At 37.5% G+C, this 16289-nt stretch overlaps 1 protein-coding gene across 1 annotated transcript; it reads left to right on the top strand.

Annotated features, from left to right (window-relative positions):
• Positions 1-1392: 1392 nt before the first annotated feature.
• Positions 1393-15939, top strand: LOC127426498 (opsin-5-like). Its single transcript, XM_051673357.1, has 7 exons — positions 1393-1599; positions 1705-2005; positions 7423-7628; positions 10225-10324; positions 10434-10538; positions 10952-11175; positions 11614-15939. Exons 2-7 carry the CDS (start codon positions 1879-1881, stop codon positions 12100-12102), a joined length of 1251 nt encoding a protein of 416 aa, XP_051529317.1. The 5' UTR covers positions 1393-1599; positions 1705-1878; the 3' UTR covers positions 12103-15939.
• Positions 15940-16289: the final 350 nt, after the last annotated feature.

Raw genomic sequence — 16289 nt, 5'->3', positions numbered from 1 at the left:
CTCAGAAAACCTAAGCAGCTACAAATATAGCAATGCTTTGTGGAAAATGTAAAAAGGTATTGCTAGTATTTGTCTGGTAGGTTAGAACTCTGTGAGCCTGTTTGAATGTGTCTAGCAGAGATAATCCCATAGCCTTCTGCTCTTTACATGCACTCATTTACTAACAGATCCTATTAGTCGAGAAAAGTCCACTACTGACCGAGACTCTAACTGCTCGACGACCCTCACAAGCCCTCCATCATGCCAGCTGTAGTTAAAGTCCTGTTCATTTTCACCTCTGAACACACAGGTCTGTGAATGACTCGTCAACTCAACACCAGTCAGAAATACTTTTGAAATTACCAGCGTACATGTCTAACAGTTTTTTTAATTTCAGGATGATTTCCACTAATACTTCCAGTTGAAAAGTCAATGATGCATCTAATGCATCTTTGGTTAAATTTAAAGATATGTAATATTTGTGCTTGATCACCACTAGGCCCTGACCTCCGGTTCAGCACCATGGACAGCGTCAATAATACTTTATCTTATGTTCACTTTAAGTGACCCAAAAATTATGCACATAACCAAAAATCATAAACATAACTTAATGTGACCTTGTTTCATTCAAAAGGAGAATCTTCATTTCAATACAATTAAAGTGAAAGGTGACTGGGGCTGTGAAGTGAGTGCTATATTCCAAGTCTTCTGAAGTCATTTGATAGCTTTTTGTGACAAGCAGACCAAAATGTAAGTTGTTATACCCTGATATTCTTCTCCTCTGCCATATAGCTCTACAATCTCAATCACGAGCCACCTGAGAACATGGCCGGATTTAACCTCCTGCGACCCTGAGTACACATGCGTTGACGTTGTATTTAGGTTGCGCTATAAGCAACGCTAAATTTAAATTCCTTTAAACCGACTGATCTCAGTTCAGGAGACTCTGTGCTGTCAGTAAAGGGTTAAACTTTCGACATGCAGAGTCATGTGACAAAACAACATGGTGCCAATCACAGCAGAGTTTGTCTTTGGGAGAAAAGCCAACAAAACTACATCTGGTCAGAAACCTAATTAAGTTTTTACATTGAAACCTGTTTGAGTCAGAAAGATTAGAGTCTCTAGTTTCATCTGATATGCCACTTACGCCACACTGTTAAACACAATGTACACATGTGTAATTAAGTGCATCTTTTCCTTTATTCACTGGGTATTTCACATTGAAAATCAGTGGGTTCATCCAAAAGCTGAATAATGTGTCTTTCAGAGGCTTTATATGGAGTTAGGATGAAAATAAGGTGCATTTCAAACTGTTCTGAGACCAGTGCAGATAGACAGCACACCAATGAGAACCAATGTGTTCGCTATCACTGACATCAAACCTGGCTAAAAGTGTTTTAAATGTTTTTTGTTATTGTTATGGTTCTTTTTTGAACTTTTGGAAAGTTTTAGCCACCATCATCTCCAGCGTAGGACTGGGACCACTTTTATGATTCTTTATTTGGTGCTTTTTTTTAGCATTTGACAGCTGTAGTCCCCATCCACTTTCATTGTACGTTGTAGAGAAATATGTTGTTCTACAGAAGACAGAAAATCAAACGTGTTTTGAACGACACGATGGTGAGTAAATAATGACAGAAAATACATGTTTGCATCAACTATTCCATTTTGCCCTGTTTAAGGAGATATCTGTCTACTTGATTCTTTGTGTCGCGCCTCTGACAGGACGTGGATTTACTGTAACGTCACATCTCGCCGGTGGGGTGTTTATTTTTAAACGGATTTATTCGGTGGAGCCGGACGGTCTCTCAGCGGGAGATTCGAGCAGAACAGCTTTAACGGAGCTGCAGGAGAAGACTGTTTCCTTCATGTGTCATTAACTGATCGTTGAGTCACAGTATGTCTCTGAAGAACACGTTTCAGGTGGTGAACATCCCCTGGAGGAACAATAACTTAAGTGTGATGAGGGACCCGCCTCTGTCCGATCAGGGAGACACCATCATCGGGATTTACCTGCTGCTGCTCGGTAATTACTGCACAATCTGTCTGTCTGTCTGTCTGTCTGTCTGTCTGTCTTTCTTTCTTTCTTTCTTTCTTTCTGTCTGTCTGTCTTTCTTTCTCTCTCTCTTTCTGTCTATCTGTCTTTCTTTCTTTCTGTCTTTCTCTCTTTCTATCTGTCTGTCTGTCTGTCTGTTTTTCTCTCTCTCTTTCTTTCTGTCTGTCTCTCTGTCTGTCTGTCTTTCTTTCTTTCTGTCTGTCTTTCTTTCTCTCTTTCTATCTGTCTGTCTGTCTTTTTTCTGTCTCTCTTTCTTTCTGTCTGTCTTTCTTTCTCTCTTTCTATCTGTCTGTCTGTCTTTCTGTCTGTCTGTCTTTCTATTTTTCTTTCTGTCTGTCTTTCTATCTATCTGTCTGTCTGTCTGTCTCTCTTTCTGTCTCTCTTTCTATCTGTCTGTCTGTCTTTCTCTCTTTCTTTCTGTCTGTCTGTCTGTCTGTCTTTCTATCTGTCTGTCTGTCTTTCTCTCTTTCTATCTGTCTGTCTGTCTTTCTTTCTGTCTGTATTTCTTTCTCTCTTTCTATCTGTCTGTCTGTCTGTCTGTCTTTCTCTCTTTCTATCTGTCTGTCTGTCTTTCTGTCTCTCTTTCTTTCTGTCTGTCTGTCTTTCTTTCTCTCTTTCTTTCTGTCTGTCTGTCTTTCTCTCTCTCTTTCTATCTGTCTGTCTGTCTTTCTGTCTCTCTTTCTGTCTGTCTGTCTGTCTTTCTGTCTCTCTTTCTGTCTGTCTGTCTTTCTTTCTGTCTCTCTTTCTTTCTGTCTGTCTGTCTTTCTCTCTTTCTTTCTGTCTGTCTGTCTTTCTTTCTCTCTTTCTATCTGTCTGTCTGTCTGTCTTTCTTTCTGTCTTTCTGTCTGTCTGTCTGTCTTTCTATCTATCTATCTGTCTGTCTGTCTCTTTATCTGTCTGTCTGTCTTTCTTTCTCTCTTTCTGTCTGTCTGTCTGTCTTTCTCTCTTTCTTTCTGTCTGTATTTCTTTCTCTCTTTCTATCTGTCTGTCTGTCTTTCTATCTGTCTGTCTGTCTTTCTCTCTGTCTCTCTTTCTTTCTGTCTGTCTGTCTTTCTCTCTTTCTATCTGTCTGTCTGTCTTTCTCTCTTTCTATCTGTATGTCTGTCTTTCTTTCTGTCTCTCTTTCTTTCTGTCTGTCTTTCTTTCTGTCTGTATTTCTTTCTATCTGTCTGTCTGTCTTTCTTTCTCTCTTTCTATCTGTCTGTCTGTCTTTCTGTCTCTCTTTCTGTCTGTCTGTCTTTCTTTCTGTCTGTCTGTCTTTCTTTCTGTCTGTCTTTCTATCTATTTGTCTTTCTGTCTCTCTTTCTGTCTGTCTGTCTTTCTTTCTCTCTTTCTATCTGTATGTCTGTCTTTCTTTCTGTCTGTCTGTCTGCCTTTCTTTCTTTCTTTCTGTCTGTCTGTCTGTCTTTCTATCTATCTGTCTGTCTGTCTCTCTTTCTGTCTGTCTGTCTTTCTGTCTCTCTTTCTGTCTGTCTGTCTTTCTCTCTTTCTATCTGTCTTTCTTTCTTTCTCTCTATCTGTCTGTCTGTCTTTCTTTCTCTCTTTCTATCTGTCTGTCTGTCTTTCTTTCTCTCTTTCTTTCTGTCTGTCTGTCTTTCTCTCTTTCTATCTGTCTGTTTGTCTGTCTCTCTTTCTATCTGTCTGTCTGTCTTTCTCTCTTTCTATCTGTCTGTCTGTCTTTCTTTCTATCTGTATGTCTGTCTTTCTTTCTCTTTCTTTCTGTCTGTATTTCTCTCTCTTTCTATCTGTCTGTCTGTCTGTCTTTCTCTCTATCTGTCTGTCTGTCTTTCTCTCTTTCTATCTGTCTGTCTGTCTTTCTTTCTATCTGTATGTCTGTCTTTCTTTCTGTCTCTCTTTCTTTCTGTCTGTCTTTCTCTCTTTCTATCTGTATGTCTGTCTTTCTCTCTTTCTGTCTGTCTGTCTGTCTTTCTATCTATCTGTCTGTCTGTCTCTCTTTCTGTCTGTCTGTCTTTCTTTCTTTCTGTCTGTATTTCTCTCTTTCTATCTGTCTGTCTGTCTTTCTCTCTTTCTATCTGTCTGTCTGTCTTTCTATCTGTATGTCTGTCTTTCTCTTTCTTTCTGTCTGTATTTCTTTCTCTCTTTCTATCTGTCTGTCTGTCTGTCTGTCTTTCTTTCTATCTGTCTGTCTGTCTTTCTTTCTATCTGTATGTCTGTCTTTCTTTCTGTCTCTCTTTCTTTCTGTCTGTCTTTCTCTCTTTCTATCTGTATGTCTGTCTTTCTGTCTTTCTCTCTTTCTGTCTGTCTGTCTGTCTTTCTATCTGTCTGTCTGTCTGTCTCTCTTTCTGTCTGTCTGTCTTTCTTTCTGTCTGTCTGTCTTTCTCTCTTTCTATCTGTCTGTCTGTCTTTCTCTCTTTATGTCTGTCTGTCTTTCTTTCTGTCTCTCTTTCTTTCTGTCTGTCTTTCTTTCTTTCTGTCTGTCTTTCTGTCTGTCTTTCTTTCTGTCTCTCTTTCTTTCTCTCTTTCTTTCTGTCTGTCTGTCTGTCTTTTTGTCCTTCTTTCTCTCTTTCTGTCTCTCTTTCTTTCTGTCTGTCTGTCTTTCTTTCTCTCTTTCTGTCTGTCTGTCTGTCTGTCTTTTTGTCTTTCTTTCTTTCTCTCTTTCTCTCCATCACATGTAAATTGATTTTATCTACAGTAAAGTACTTTGGCTATATCATGGGACAGTAACCATTATACCTACAATCAGGGGGGTTGATTGTACCCCACCCCCCCAATGTTCAAGCCAAATCTACGCCCTTGTGTACAATGGCTTTTTGATGTATTTCTTTTTACTAAATGGTTACCGTATTCATCTACCATGGTACTGTTTCAAAGAATACCATGTACAAAAACAACATCAAACTACTTTTTGTTAGTTATTTAACTTGTTTGCCAACCACAAGTGTTTGTACAATCAAAAAAAAAAAAAAGAAAAAGAAAAAAAAAAAAAAGAAAAAGATTTTTGCTGCTTGTTCAATTTACTTAATTAAAATGAACTAAAGCAACACAATTCCAGAGCGTTTTGTCACGACTTGATTTCATTGCGTTCTACCCTTACCATTTGAGTTGGGACTACATGGATACTTTTTGTGGTGTTAATGTAGCTTTGATGAATTTTAGAATGCCAATATTAATTATCTATGTGTAGTACAAGATTAAATGATTTCCATTTCCCAGCATGGGAGTTGATAGGGAGAATAAATGTTAAAATTAAGTGTTATTTTGTGTGTTTTTGTGTAAGATGAATACTAAGGGGGATACTTTGTTATGTTTTGATTTAGAAGACTTTCTGATATGTTTGAGTTTTGGGTGGAGCTTGAGCTAATGATGAAGATAGGTAGATGTCGCACATGAAATTAATTAATCGCTTCATTGAGAAAATGCTGTGCTAACCATAACATAGTTACTAACTCTGTAGTGCTTCAAACCAGCATGTACAGTTGAAGTCAGAAGTTTACATACACATTAGCCAAATACATTTAAACTCAGTTTTTCACAATTCCTGACATTTAATCATAGAAAACATTCCCTGTCTTAGGTCAGTTAGGATCACTACTTTATTTTAAGAATGTGAAATGTCAGAATAATAGTAGAGAGAATGATTTATTTCAGCTTTTATTTCTTTCATCACATTCCCAGTGGGTCAGAAGTTTACATACACTTTGTTAGTATTTGGTATCATTGCCTTTAAATTGTTTAACTTGGGTCAAATGTTTTGGGTATCCTTCCACAAGCTTCTCACAATAAGTTGCTGGAATTTTGTCCCATTCCTCCAGACAGAACTGGTGTAACTGAGTCAGGTTTTTAGGTCTCCTTGCTCGCACATGCTTTTTCAGTTCTGCCCACAAATTTTCTATTGGATTGAGGTCAGGGCTTTGTGATGGCCACTCCAATACCTTGACTTTGTCCTTAAGCCATTATGACACAACTTTGGAGGTATGCTTGGGGTCATTGTCCATTTGGACGACCCATTTGCGACCGAGCTTTAACTTCCTGTCTGATGTCTTGAGATGTTGCTTCAATATATCCACATAATTTTCCTTCCTCATGATGCCATCTATTTTGTGAAGTGCACCAGTCCCTCCTGCAGCAAAGCACCCCCACAACATGATGCTGCCACCCCCATGCTTCACGGTTGGGATGGTGTTCTTCGGTTTGCAAGCCTCACCCTTTTTCCTCCAAACATAATGATGGTCATTATGGCTAGAATTCAAATTTTGTTTCATCAGACCAGAGGACATTTCTACAAAAAGTAAGATCTTTGTCCCCATGTGCACTTGCAAACTGTAGTCTGGCTTTTTTATGGTGGTTTTGGAGCAGTGGCTTCTTCCTTGCTGAGCAGCCTTTCAGGTTATGTCGATATAGGACTCGTTTTACTGTGGATATAGATACTTGTTTACCTGTTTCCTCCAGCATCTTCACAAGGTCCTTTGCTGTTGTTCTGGGATTGATTTGCACTTTTCACACCAAACTACATTCATCTCTAGGAGACAGAATGTGTCTCCTTCCTGAGCGGTATGATGGCTGTGTGGTCCCATGGTGTTTATACTTGCGTACTATTGTTTGTACAGATGAACGTGGTACATTCAGGCAGTTTGGAAATTGCTCCCAAGGATGAACCAGATTCGTGGAGGTCCACAATTTGTTTTCTGAGGTCTTGGCTGATTTCTTTTGATTTTCCCATGATGTCAAGCAAAGAGGCACTGAGTTTGAAAGTAGGCCTTAAAATACATCCACAGGTACACCTCCAATTCAGTACACCTCCTATCAGAAGCTAATTGGCTAATTGTCTAAAGACTTGACATCATTTTCTGGAATTTTAAGCTGCTTAAAGGCACAGTTAACTTAGTGTATGTAAACTTCTGACACACTGGAATTGTGATATAGTCAATTAAAAGTGAAACAATCGGTCTGTAAACAATTGTTGGAAAAATTACTCGTGTCATGCACAAAGCAGATGCCCTAATTGACTCGCCAAATCTATAGTTTGCTAATATGAAATCTGTGGAGTGGTTAAAAAATTAGTTTTAATGACTTCAACCTAAGTGTATTTAGCATGCCAACATTCACTTTCACTAGTTTGTACATAAAGAAATAAAAGAGATTTATTTGTTGGATTTACCCAATTCAACTAGGTTATTTCTACTCAGTGTATTTGTGTTTAAATTACATAGTAATTTTAAGTTAAGAAAGATCAATTTAAACATGTGGATCCACTGTTAACTGAATCAAGTTCTGCCAAAGAGCTACTTTATGGAGTGTATGCTTAATGCAGATAATAAATTGGTTAGAGAGTAAATAGCTATATGAATTTATAAAAGTAGACCATTCTATAGCATTTTCTGGACAACAGTATATAAAGTAACTGTTGTCTGTGTGTGATTTTACAGGTTGGTTGTCGTGGTTTGGCAACAGCATCGTGATCTTCGTCCTGTTTAAACAGAGGTCTTCTCTCCAGCCCACTGATTATCTGACGCTGAATCTCGCCGTATCTGACGCCAGCATCTCTGTATTCGGATATTCCAGAGGAATCTTCGAGATCTTCAATGTGTTCAAGGATAACGGATACCTCATCACATCAGTGTGGACGTGCCAGGTACAGTATTTCATATCTAGCAATATTTACTCTAGTGAATAATTCCAGATATGTTTATTTTGAAAGTACATTTCTATACAGACACTAAAGTCTTCACTACAAAAAGCTATTGAACAGGTCCACTTTTATTGGCCAGTTCATGTAACACATTTGACCTATATAGCTCATGTATACCTATATATTTGTCCCGTATATATAGCTCACTATATGGGGTCATGATGTGAACCTGCTGTTGATTGACACTGACTTGAGAAGAATACATAGGCGCTTTTCCACCATCGGGCTGAACAGTTAACGGTTCTTTTTCCACAGCAAATCAGGATAAGAATGGACTGACTGAGAACGGTTGTCTGTCCTGATTCCGGTAAAGTAGCCATGCTGAGAAATCCGGGCCGGGAACGGTTTGTAATCATACCGTACCGAATCATGCTCAAGTTACTCAACATCATCAGAACCGCTTGGCCCGATGGTGGAAAACAGCTTCAAATGTTTCAAGCACTTTTTCAAAGTAAAATAAGCATTCTTCCATTCAAAAAGAATTTTGGGCTATTTAATGGCTTCTCAGCAAAAAATGTAAAAGTAAAAAAATAATGAAACGCACAACAATTATTGAAACAGCAGACAAGATGGAAAAGGTAACATAAAAAAAATGCCAAACTATTATTTTGACCAACAGTAATTATTGAATGGTGTAAAATGGCAACATGTAAAACACATGTGACAACTTGCCCCAACCTGACATTTATGAAAAAATACTCTTGTCCTTAAAAACTAAATCTTTCAGTCTAAATCTACCTTCATTATATAGAAGTTATATATTATATATATATACATTCATGAATGTATTCCAGTGTGGATTTATTATGTTCACGTGTTTACCCAAAATACAATATTGGAATTGTGATTCTGAGGATAAAAAAAAACAAATATTTTTTTTTTTCCAACTAGGCGTTTGAAACCAATATACAAAACCACTGCTAGAGAAATATGGATTTATGACCCAAAATGATGTGACAACACTTGGGACATGGAGCCCTGGTATATAAATAAACCATCTCTCTCTCTCTCTCTCTCTCTCTCTCTCTATATATATAAATAAATAAAGCCTATAGAAATCTGATGTGTTCAACTCAAAAGATGTTCTCTATTTAAAGATGATAATGGACATGAAAGCCTGTGACCCTGAAACCTCCTGTGCCTTTTTCAGTCGTTTTTTTCCGAACACTGCCTTCGAGTCCATCCTGTGAAAACACGCTCGTTAGCAGCCGTGCTTAACATGAGCTTAAACCCATTTGGAGCTCCACACATGCGGGAATGAAGGTGTGGAAACCTCTTTGTACAATTGAAGTAACATTAAGAAAACTATTATTTCTCCTATTACATCTCTGACTTAAAGGAGAGGCTATTAAAAACCATTAACTAATTTCATAATTGCCAGAGTGTCTGTTGAAGCACAAACGAAAATAAAAGGCAGTGATGCATGTGAGGGTGTTGTGTAATTTTAGACTATTTTACTGCTGTCATCCACATTTCAGTCGCATACTTCCTCATGTAGTCATCAGCTGAAATCGCTATGTGCTTACTGAGATTTGAATCACTGCCTCCAGTGGCCAAAGCTGGAAGTGTTGTTGTATTTACTCTACCCCCTTACCCAAAACCCAACCCTAAACCTAAGTGTCAATGGAGTAAAAATGTTAATTTAGAGCGAAAATGGAACCTACGAATTGAGCTCATCATGATTATGTGAGCGTGATTGTTTCCATGAGACTAGAACCAGTCTCAAAATTTACCAAAACGCTATCAGAAAAAGTGACCGTTAGTCGATTTCAGGGTACATGAACTTTCGGAAGCAAAATGTTGATTTCTCGTGTGATTGTTATGTTGTATCGGAACCAGAATTGTTAAATTCCTTATGATTTATGAACTTACAATGTGTCTGTTTTAAAATTAACTTAAAGGGACAGTTTACCCAAAAATGAAAATTCTCTCATCATTTACTCACCCTCATGCCATCCCAGATGTGTATGACTTTCTTTCTTCTGCAGAACACAAATGAAGATTTTTAGAAGAATATTTCAGCCCTGTTGGCTCATACAATGCAAGTAAATGGTGACCAGAACTTTGAAGCTCCAAAAAGCACATAAAGGCAGCACAAAAGTAATCCATAAGACTCTAGTGGTTTAATCCATGTCTTCAGAAGTGATATGTTAGGTGTGGGTGAAAAACAGATCAATATATAAGTCCTTTTTTACTATAAATCTCCACTTTCACTTTCAGGATGTGAAAGTATGTTGGGATATATAGTGAAAAAAAAAGACTTAAATATTGATTTGTTTCTTTAATGTGCCTCTACCAAAGTCATTTAATATCCTGAATGTAGTTCATTTAATTTATTAATGTCATTTAATCTACAACACTGATTCTGATTTTAGGAATAAACAAATAGGAATAAATAGTGTTGTAGATTAAAGAGTACAAGTACAATCCTTATTCTACAATCTTTTTTTTTTATTTTTTTTTTTTACAGTTCTTCCAAATTAATTAGTTTTTAGAAGCTGTTCTGTTTTATATGACCAAATGGGTTTTTTTCTCTCAGATTGATGGTTTCTTTACGCTGGTTTTTGGTCTCGGCAGCATCAACACACTGACTGTCATCAGCATCACCAGATACATCAAAGGATGTCACCCAAATAAAGGCAACGACACTTCAATTACAGATTAATAATTTCACATTTTACAGGAAATGACGCAGTATCTTCAGTGAATCTCTGTACTGATATGAGGCTCTGTTATATATGTTTCCAGCACACTGTATTAGCAACACCACGGTGATGATATGTGTTATTTTCATCTGGATCGGAGCGATATTCTGGTCCAGCGCACCCATCCTCGGCTGGGGCAGTTACACAGGTCATTATGACATCATTCGTGTCACATGTAGCCGGGGGAATCGCACGAAAACATGTTCAGGTCACATTTTACTCTTAATGAAAAAGAAATATTTTTTTTTTATATTTTAGAAAATGAGGCGTATTTTAGGACCATTAAGATATGTTGCATTATGACATAATTTTCATGATAATTATCCATATTTCACCCCCAACTAAGCAAACTATCATTTCATATTTTTTCTTTTGATTTTGGGGTGAAATATGACCTGGACATGTTCTAGACAGGTTTTTTTGGGGATTCCCCCGGTCATTTGTAGGGCATCTGGTTATTAGATCCCTTATTTCCATCATAAACGCATAAAGTCCATCTCTCAATTATATTTTCTGGACCTCATCATAAAGATAATTCAGTTTTCTCACTTTCTTTGACAGACCGAGGATACGGCACCTGTGAGATTGACTGGGTGAAAGCCAATTATTCCACCATCCACAAGTCCTACATCATCTCCATCCTGATCTTCTGCTTCTTCATACCAGTGATGATCATGTTGTTCTCATATATATCGATTATAAACACGGTGAAACGAAGTAATGCCATGTCTGCAGAGGGCAACCTCACAGACAGACAGAGAAAAATTGAGAGGGAAGTCACAATTGTGAGTTTGACTCGACCGTTTGATATTTTTACCTTTGTGTTTATTATGCATGTTAGATACACTACTAGTCAAACGTTTGGACACACCTACTCATTGTTTATTATTTATTTTTATCACATTTTTGGAAAAAGTCAACAAAACTATGAAATAACATAAATGGAAGTAAAAAAAAAAATATTAAAAAAAATTCAGATTTGAACTTGCATCTGTAGATTCCAGCTTTAAACACTTAATGAGGAAATTCGACATTTTTCATAAAGAAACTTTTAATCCAAACATTTGACTGGTAGTGTACTTACAAAAATAAAAATAAAAAAACCTTTCAAAAATGTTTGTGCCAGAATTATATATTTTAGATAGATTTCTCTCTTATGCAAACATACAAAACAAAAACTGAAAAAATCTTTAACTTGTGCTTTGGTTCTATTTATGTCTCAGGTTTCTATTGTGATCTGCACGGCTTTCATTCTCGCCTGGTCACCGTATGCTGTGGTGTCCATGTGGTCCGCGTGGGGTTTCCACGTGCCGAATCTCACCAGCATCTTCACGCGACTCTTCGCCAAATCCGCGAGCTTCTACAACCCGCTCATTTATTTTGGCCTCAGCTCCAAGTTCCGCAAAGATGTGAGCATCCTGTTGCCCTGCGGCAGTGACGGCAAAGACACCGTCAAACTGAAACGCTTCAAAAAGATCAAGGGGAAGGGAGACGCAGCGTCGGCTGGTGCCCCATGGAAACGCCTCAGAGCGGACGGCGAGGAAAACCACGGGCTCCGGTTACAAAAGAATAAGAAAAAGTACCAGCCGGGACAGGAGCCGCCAAACCCCGCCCCTAACCCAGATTCAGGGGTGGGCAGTCATCATGAAACTCCGCCCCCTGTCAACAAAGAGGTGTTTTTCATTGACGAGTCCGAATGCATCAGACTGTAGATTATGAGTGACATACGGATGTTCCAGTTTTTTCTTTACAAAATGTCATGCAATGATTAGCAGCTTAAAAAGCCATTTTTGTAAATGATGGATGTAAATGTGAACTATTGTATGCTTTTTAAACAAACGGTGTACATCAATATTAATAAGGACACTTTTGTGTTGATATGCAGTTGACTTAATAGCTGTCTAGTAATGCAGAAACGAGATCATAAGAGATTCAGCAGTCCTGAAAAATTGCTGATAACTTGCAGAAAATTAAAGAAGGTATTGAGTATTATTAAGGGCAGCATCTTTTTGTGTTTGCATATATTCCCGTAAATAACAGGTTAAATCAAGCAAAGAAATAACCAGTCTCTCAGTTTCCCAGTATCAGTCACGGACGACACTGGAGTGAAAAACAGCCACGAAAAAACAGAGTACGCTCACAAACAGAAATACGTGACTTTGCAAACCTTAAATAAAGCACTAACGCACAAGAAAACACAAATCAATTAAGAATGAGCATGGAAAAATATGTTATGGGGTTTAATATAGTAATAAGATATTTAGAAAACATTCCAAGAGCCATTTTCATTCCATGATGAAGTGATTTATTATGTATGACGATATTGTATTTTTGGCGTCAGGAACAGGATGCATTCGCCACAGTCACTGCTCTCCATTACATCAAATTGCAGAATGACGACCTTTCAGTCACCTTGACTCATTCATTTAATACTTTAGGGTGGAGAGACACACACAGAATATTTCACCTGATAATAACAACACTCAGGAAATATTTTACGCCGTTTTATATTCCTTTAATGGAAACATACAGAACCAGTAATGATGAAAACAGGAAATCTTTCTCTTTTCATTCATGATAAACTATTAAATATTCCCTGCACAAATATAATCATTTATCAATGTGTCCTTCAGTCAGTTTGATAAAGCAGTCACACTTTATATTAGGTGTCTTTAACTACTATGTACTAACATTAAATACAAGACTCTGTATTTACTGTGTAACTACATGTTGTTCTGCAAAACATTTTCTGCTACTGAGGTTGAGGTATGGGTAGGTTTAGGAGTAAGGGTAAGGGATGGGTTAGGGGTAAAGTTAACAGTGTAACTACAAATGTAATTAAATGCAACATGTATGTACATAATAAGTACACTGTATCAAATGGTTAAATATATAGTAGTTAAAGACACCTAATATAAAGTGGGTCTGCTACAGCTTCTGAATCTCTTAGTTTGAGTCCATTTTTAGTGGAATTGTATCGGATCCGTCACACGGAGGAAACGGCCACAATACTCATCGCAATATAAGCACAGCATTTCTATCCAATCTACACTACGCAAGAAACAAATAAAGAGGGCTCGGAGACTTAAATTAGGTTACGTCGGCTAAATATAAAATGAGTCCAAAGTAGTATATATATATATATATATATATTTTTTTTTTATATATATATATTTTATATATATATATATATATACACACACATACTCAATAGAGTCCAAGTGGAGGACTGTCAGTGGAAAAATCAACATGTAGTTTGCAACAGTATGTTAGAAGTATGAACTAATTAACTATTTAAAAAGACTTTTGTTGCACTTTTTTGTTGTTTATTCATTACACAATGAATAAACGAATGTCACACCTCCCTACATACACTGTGCCTACTCTAGACCTTATTCATGCCAGTGCCATCTTTGATTTTTAATGAGAATGACAACGAGGCTAAGGTCTATGGACTTCTGATTTCAGGTCTGGAGATATTTCATGTATATTATAATAAAAATACACTTTCCAACGGTGGTCCAACAAAATAGTTTGATTTCGCTGTACTATTAGTCTGCAACCAAATGTATGTATTGAATGTATGGTAAACAAATGGCAGCAAACTTTCATTTTGAAAGGGAAATCAATGAGTTTATGGTGAAAGGAAGAGTCGTGTCATTATCAAAGTCAAAGTCAATGGGTGGAAGTCCAGACCCCCTTTGAAAATATCTGGGCTACAGCTATTTATCCTCTTGAGACCCGGCGTCCACATGCGTGGACATTAAGTTTTGGCTTCGCTATAGGCTATGCATAATTTAATTTCCTTTAAACCGACTGATCTCAGTTCAGGAGACTCTGTGCTGTCAGTAAAGGGTTAAACTTTCCATGCACGAAGTCATGTGACAAAACAACATGGCGGCAATCGCAGAGGAGTTTGTGTTTGGTTGAAACGCCAACAAAACTACATCTGGTCAGAAACCTAATTAAGTTTTTACATTGAAACCTGTTTGAGTAGAAAGATTAGAGTCTCTAGTTTCATCCGATATGCCATTTATAAAATTTCACAGATTTATCACGAAACGGCCACTGTTAAACACAATGACCACGTACATGGACTACAGGCTCATTTCCCTTAAAATATCCTTTATTTACTGTGCATTATCAGAGGCTTTATATGGAGTTAGGATGAAAATAAGGTGCATTTCTAACTGTTCTGAGACCAGTGCAGACAGACAGCACACTGGAGGTTAAGTCATTCACTAAATAGGGAGCAAGGGAGCATCCTATAACTCTCTATGCAGTTAAGTGCATTCACTCCTAAAATCTGATCAAAAGTTCAGTTTCAGGCTGCAGATGATGTTTGGATCACTCAACATGTTTGACAGACATGAGACAATGATAATCAGTACATAGATTCAGAATTTATAATGTGTAATTTTATTTTAACATGGTTGGCAGTGATTGGATGATGCTGGACATTACTTTGAATCTGAATTAATTATGCTAATTTCTGATGTTATGTCTGTAACGTCTCAAAAACATGAATAATCAACACTTCTGGAAACATCATAAACTATTTGATGAAAAATATCTGACTTTCTATAGCTTGATATTAATAAAAATTTCACAACATAGTCCCGCTGACCACATATGAGGACATACATTTTTAGGAAAACTGTTTGGTCTATTTAGCATGTTTCTTTGGGGCTACTAGTTACTAATGAAAAAGGGCAATGGAAAATGCACACAGCAGACACGCTCGGGTCTCAGAAGGTTAAAAAGTAGTGGATATTTAAGAGACATTTGTTTGTAAATTGGACTACACTAGTCATGTGTTTGAGGCTGGGAATTGAGGGGGGCCTAGGGGAGGTCCCGGACTCCCTGTAAAAGTTAAGGGACCCCTCAAAGGCCAAAAAAAAAAAAAAAAAAAAAAAAACTTAACTTGGGGGCTCCCTGGTGTTTCAACAAACCTGGGATATGAGAAACAGAAAACTGGAATTATTTTTAAATGATTGTGGTGACAACGCAACATTGCCCATGATCTGTACCAGTTTTCATAATGAAAATGTACTTTTCTTTTCGTCTGAAAATACGAAAAACTCACAAGTGCACCTCGTTTTCTGAAGGAATTTACAGACAGTGACTGAGTGACTGGTTGAGCGATGTTTTGGCGTTATTTCACAGTACGCGCCCTTATGAAAATGGAGAGTTCATGGCAAATTTGCCGCTGATAATTTTCACTTGCAAATGAGCTTTGTGGCAAACTTAAATTGTCCATTGTTGCCAAAGGCTTCACCACTACCGGCGAAGAGCTGCAAACGTCTGGCAAACGTTTGCGGCGAATCAAAAGCTCATTTGCATGTGAAAATAACGAGCGGCAAATTTGCGGCTAGTTTAGATTTTTTGTAAGAGTGCTTTTCATGTCACCACATTCAATTTAGACTGCAAGCTCACAACTTAGGTAAAATATGATTTCTTTAGATGTTGTGTTTGCTGTTAAAAATCTCTTAAAAAGACAACTGTGTAACAATGCAGCAACTCTATTAAAAACAGCAACTTCTGCCATTAAATACATAACTCTGAAAACAGCGTGGGACATACAGCTTTGTTTGAGGTGTAGTTTACTCAGTACCACTAACTTTTGATTTCTTTTGAGTTGGTTCAACAAACCACACTAACTTTGTCAAATCCACTGACTAGTACCAAAGTCTCTCTAGTGAGTCAGTCCACTGCCGGTCATCTTTGGGACGCTCTCAGGAGGTTAATTCGTTATGCCAGTGCAGCTCCTATCTACTTGAATGGAGAAAGACCAAAATACACTAATCTCTGTTCATGCCAAAGACTGTCTCAGTTTAGGTGTTTTAGATGAATACATTTGAAATACAGTTCTGGATTAACACAGCACTGACTGCTGTGC

The sequence above is a fragment of the Myxocyprinus asiaticus genome, chromosome 35, assembly GCF_019703515.2.
Source record: "Myxocyprinus asiaticus isolate MX2 ecotype Aquarium Trade chromosome 35, UBuf_Myxa_2, whole genome shotgun sequence".
Lineage (NCBI taxonomy): Eukaryota > Metazoa > Chordata > Actinopteri > Cypriniformes > Catostomidae > Myxocyprinus > Myxocyprinus asiaticus.
Note: the sequence above shows the minus strand (reverse complement) of the source record. Positions and strands in the feature narration are given on the sequence as shown.